The sequence below is a fragment of the Etheostoma spectabile genome, chromosome 14 (assembly GCF_008692095.1).
Source record: "Etheostoma spectabile isolate EspeVRDwgs_2016 chromosome 14, UIUC_Espe_1.0, whole genome shotgun sequence".
Lineage (NCBI taxonomy): Eukaryota > Metazoa > Chordata > Actinopteri > Perciformes > Percidae > Etheostoma > Etheostoma spectabile.
Window position 1 is genome coordinate 8,713,477 of NC_045746.1, and position 5,410 is coordinate 8,718,886.

The window sequence follows — 5,410 nt, forward strand, 5'->3', positions numbered from 1 at the left end:
GGGGGGGCAAAACCCATTTAAAAGGTTTAACTGTGTAGGACATATTTGGCACTGTCTGATATTAGCAAACTTCTTTCATATTGTCTTTCTCCTCTCACATGCAACAGGGAGGTCTAGCACCAGTGGTGTTAAATACACACCAGGTGTTGTCATGGTGCCAAACATACATACAGCAAGCATCCAGTAAATCCATGCTAAGCTCTGAACTTATCAATCGTGAAGGCTTGTCAACAGATGTTTTCAGATGTTGTACTCCATGGACATCCCATGCTAGAGCAATAATGCTTAGGTTAGATTAGTTCGGAGAGCTTACCTTTTGCAGCCACTGGGTGTTATTCTCCATGGCACTTTCTAGATTTTCCAGCTTCCTCTCCTGCCAGAAGGACCTCTCCTTCTGGGCCTTACTCGTCTTGGATTGGCTTGTATCAGGCTCTGCCTCAGGCGGCGAGTCCCTCTGGAGGGTGTTGGTGACCTGGAAGTCCTGTAAGGGGTGGCAGTGCTCCACCTCGGGAAGAATGAAGGTGTATCTGCAGGGGCCGTGCTGCACGTGGTGCTGTTGGCGTTCCGAGCCGATCGCGGTGGCCAGCCAGGAGGCCAGATAGGCAAGGGTCAGGGCCAGCAGGCGGCCCATGTCAGAGGAGAGGGAAAGGGGAGGGTGGGAGGGGAAGAAGGAGGTTGCTTCTCCTAGCAGAGCAGAGATGTGAGTCAGCTGACTTGTCCCTTTGGTCCTCTATATCTGCCTATATATATATATATATGTATATATATATATATATTTATATAATGTGTTTGTTCTGTAAAGTGTCCCTCGAGACTTTGACTCTACCTTCCTCCTGTCTTCTCAGTCCAACTCCTGCTGCTCCTGTCTCTGTTTTAACACTTTCTCTTCTGCTCTTTTGGCTGGTCCTTGTCTTTGCCGTTGCATCCAGAAGTATTCTTCAGCCCAGTTTTTGCTCCCGCTGGTCCTCGTGAAGGCAGAAAGAAAACACACACAGGAAAAGGGGATTGACTCCTATTGTAACTCCCAACACTTTTAGTCCAGGAAACCAACAGCAGACTTCCCTCTCACCATCTATCTCTCTTTTGAAAAGTTGCCTTCCTCAGTCCTCACTGCCTTCTCTCCAAGCTGCTTGAGTCCATGCGGAGGTCCGGAGGAGAGGGGAGAGGAGGGGGTAGAGAGCCGAGTGGCCCGCTTCAGGATGTTGGCTGAAGTGGTAAAGCTCTCAAAGTAAAGAGAGAGTGGCGTACCTCTCCACTCAAACACATGCACCTCCTTAGCACATAATCACTCAACCACCCTTCCCCTTTTCACTTTCTCCCTCCCTCTGATGGTACTTCTGTTTGTGGGTTAGAAGGGGAAGCTAAAAAAAATACACACAGCTCACCACAAGAGCAAGCACTAGAAACTGTCTCTGACAACTTTTTGCCCCCTCCCACTCCTTTTTTTCAACTCTGCTTCATTGGCACGACCATATTTACTTTAAGTACAATGTTATAAAATGTTTTTTGATGTAGATGTAAAGTAATGAAAGTATAATAATTCAGAACGTTAGTCAAAAAGACCACAAATGGTTTGTGATAAGATATTTTAACCCTTTTGTTGTCTTCCCGTCAACCATGAAAAAAAGTTAGCGCTTTTTCTGACATTTTGTCACTTTTTCAATGTTGTGGGTGTTTTTTTTTAATGTTTTTTCCAAAGTTTTTTGATATTTCTGATGTTGACATTTTCAGCTTCTTTTGAAGGCCCATTTTTTGGGATGAAAAAACTGAAAATGGGTCAAATTTGACCCGAGGACAACATGAGGGTTAAACTTAAGGTTCACTGACTAGCTTTTTCCAGAGCTTTCGACTGCATTGTTCAGAAGAAGCTGTGAGATATGGTCGAAATCTCCGGAAAAAGCTTGTAAGTGAATCTCGACGATATTCTATACAATAAACAATATAAATTATACTACAGTATACAACTACCTTACTATACGACATAGTATACTGCAATAAAAAAGCAATTGTTACAAGGAAGTCATTAAAAATACAATGATTAGATTAGATAATTTAGCAAGGAGATTAAATTTGAAATATAATAGCAACGGTGAGACCCATTGAAGGTAAAAAAAATGACAAAAGTAAAACAATAGTGGGGCAGATTATGAAGGAGGTTGTTGTTGTTTTTGCTGTTTTTTTTCCCAGAGGATGTAACATGCTCTGACATATTCGCGGCTTTCATGGCAATGTCAGTTTTTCCCAAAGTAGATATTGAATTGTGTTTCAGTCTGAGAGCGTGTCGAATTGTTGGTATTGGAGTTTTATTCTGGAAAAAAAAAAAAAGGTCTATGTTCACACCGGCAGCAGTGTAGCAGCACCCTCTGTTGCCCTGTCTTCACCTCTTGTTGTTGGCTGAACTAACACTGTCTGTTTTCTCTAGTTTGCCAGGTTTGTCTGTGTCCACCTCTCAGTTTGTATTTTAACTTAGTTAAACTTTTTTTGTGGAAGGAAATAGTGATACTGCAGCTATTGTGTAACTCTTTTTTTTTTTTTAAGAGAAGAAAATGTTTTTGGACACGTTTGTCTTCTGAGCTTCAAGACTCTGGGTTTCCCACGGCATGGTTCAGATTGACATCTGAGGGTTGTGGTTCACTGCTAAATGGAGCATGCCAAACATTTCCCCCTTTTTTTATTTAGTCTGTATACAGTAGTTATATTTAGTTGGCTGTAAACTGCTAAAACCAGCTCTTTAAAACATTCAGCGTTTGGAAGGAACCAGATAGCAAAGTGGGCTAACTAACGTCCACCTGGAAAGTTGACTAGCCTAGCTTGCTAATGCTAGCTCTAATTCCCACTTAATGTTCATTTGGGAGAAGTTCGGAGAAGATATGGAGAAGGACTTTCGGTCGGCACCAAGGTGCTTGTGGAAAACCGTTCGCCACCTCAGGAGGGGGAAGCGAGGAATCATCCCAGCTGTATACAGTAAGGGTGGGACCTGTTGACCTCAACTGAGGAGGTAAGGGCGGTGGAAGGAGCACTTTGAGGAACTCCTAAATCCAGCTGACACGCCCTCTTGGTGGGAGGCAGAGCTGGAGGATGATGGGGGATGTCGTCAATTTCCGGTGGAAGTCGCTGAGGTAGTCAAACAACTCCACAGCGGCAAAGCCCCAGGGATTGATGAGATCCGTCCAGAAATGTGAAAGCTCTGGTGTGGAGGGGCTGTCTTGGTTGACCGCCTCTTCACATTGCGTGGAAGTCTGGGACGGTGCCTAAGGAGTGGCAGAACGGGGTGGTGGTTCCCCTCTTCAAAAAGGGGGACCAGAGGGTGTGCCAATTACAGGGGTATCACACTTCTCAGCCTCCCTGGTAAAGTCTAATCCCAGGTGCGGAAAGGAGGGTTCGGCGCTAGTCGAACTCGGATTGAAGAGGAACAATGCGGATTCCGTCCTGGCGTGGAACAACGGATCAGATCTTTACTCTCGCAAGGATCTTGGAGGGGGCCTGGGAGTATGCCCAACCAGTCTACATGTGTTTTGGGGTCTGGAGAAGGCGTTGACCGGGTCCCCCGGGAGAAATTGTGGGAGGTGCTGCGGGAATATGGGGTGAGGGGGTCCCTTCTTAGGGCCATCCAATCTCGTAGACCAAAGCGAGAGCTGTGTCGGGTCCTGGCAGTAAGTCGGACTCGTTCCAGGTGAGGGTTGGCCTCCGCCAGGGTGCGCTTTGTCACCAATCTGTTGTAATATTATGGACAGGATATCGAGGCGTAGTCGGGGCGGGGAGGGGTTGCAGTTCGGTGGGCTCGGGATCTCATCGCTGCTTTTTGCGGATGATGTGGTCTGTGGCATCATCGGTCTGTGACCTTCAGCACTCACTGGATCGGTTCGCAGCCGAGGTGTGAAGGCTGGGAGAGGATCAGCACCTCTAAATCTGAGGCCATGGTTTTCAGCAGGAAACCGATGGAGTGCTTTCTTCGGGTGGGGAGTGAGTCCTTACCCCAAGTGAAGGAGTTTAAGTACCGGGGTCTGTTCGCGAGTGAGGGGAATATGGAGCGTGGATTGGTCGGAGAATCGGAGCAGTGGTGCGGTATTACATTCGTTTATCGCACCGTTGTGACGAAAAGAAGCTGAGCCAGAAGGCAAAGCTCTCGATCTACCGGGCAATTTTCGTTCCTACCCTCCATATGGTCATGAAGGCTGGGTCAGACCGAAAGAACGAGATCCAGGGTACAAGGGCCGAAATGGGTTTCCTCAGGAGGGTGGCTGGCGTCTCCCTGAGATAGGGGGAGAAGCTTAGTCATCCGAGAGGAGCTCGGGTAGAGCCGCTGCTCCTTCGCGTCGAAAGGAGCCAGTTGAGGTGGTTCGGGCATCTGGTAAGGATGCTCCTGGGCGCCTCCTAGGGAGGTGTTCCAGGCACGTCCAGCTGGGAGGAGGCCTCGGGGAAGACCCAGGACTAGGTGGAGAGATTATATCTCCAACCTGGCCTGGGAACGCCTCGGGATCCCCAGTCGGAGCTGGTGATGTGGCTCGGGAAAGGGAATTTGGGGTCCCCTAATGGAGCTCTTGCCCCCGCGACCCGATACCGGATAAGCGGATGAAGATGGATGGATGGATGTTCATTTTTGTTCAGTACTTGCAACACCTGGTTGCTGTTGTGGATGTCCAGATTGATGGTTCAGCCTGTTGGAGGAGATGAGCCTCAAGTCCAGCTGGATTAACTAAACAGTGGTAAGTGGTGTTCAGTGCTTTTTTTTTTTTTAAATTTAGAATTACATTAGGCCTGCACGATTCCGGGGAAAAATATAACTCATGATTTTTTTGCTTAGAATTGATATCCCGATTTTTTTTCTCACACAGTGTAAAGTTAATTGCACAAATGAACCATGACAAAACAAAACAAATTGGCAGTACCAAACGTAGATTTTTTTTTGCACCTATAGCACATTGCGCCTCCCCACAAGCCTGTAAACCTAGAGGCCTCAGTGAAGAGAAGGGAGAGCATTGCAGCGCTTGGGAGCACTTTAAAACCTATTTTATACTTTGTTTTATCCCTAAAGAGAAAGTAGTAGCGTTTGTGATGTGGTCAGCTCGTAAAATTATATGAGAATCAAAGTCATTCAAAAAAAAAAAGTTGTGTTCGCAATTTTATAACAATTAATGGTGCAGGCCTAAATCACATTGCTCTTTTTTTTAGACACTAATCAAAAGTAGACATTGGCCTAATACAACTTGGCATCCACGGTTTCATCTGTTTCTCTCTGTTCTCCATCGGCCGATCCTGCCTCGTTACGACGTTCCATTTCCTCCATCTAGAACCAACCCATCTAAACCATGATGTGGTGTCATTTAGATCACATTATTTTCTGATGCTTCATGAATGCCCTCCAGGCCTCGTCTCCTGCTGTGCTATGAAAGATTTAATCCACACTACA

General features: G+C 46.5%; 1 protein-coding gene across 2 annotated transcripts in view; it reads right to left on the reverse strand.

The window, feature by feature from the left end:
• The window catches only part of angpt2b (angiopoietin 2b), a 33,170-nt gene extending 32,432 nt beyond the window's left edge, over positions 1-738 (reverse strand). The window contains exon 1 of one of the 2 annotated variants that reach the window (XR_004334926.1): positions 314-631. Coding sequence is in view for 1 of the 2 variants with exons in the window: in XM_032535232.1 (XP_032391123.1) it covers positions 314-631 (318 nt within the window). In the remaining variant the exon portion in view is untranslated. Of the gene's footprint in view, positions 1-313 lie in introns of both variants that reach the window. The other variant, XM_032535232.1, reaches the window with a different exon arrangement.
• Between the last annotated feature and the right edge of the window lie 4,672 nt (positions 739-5,410).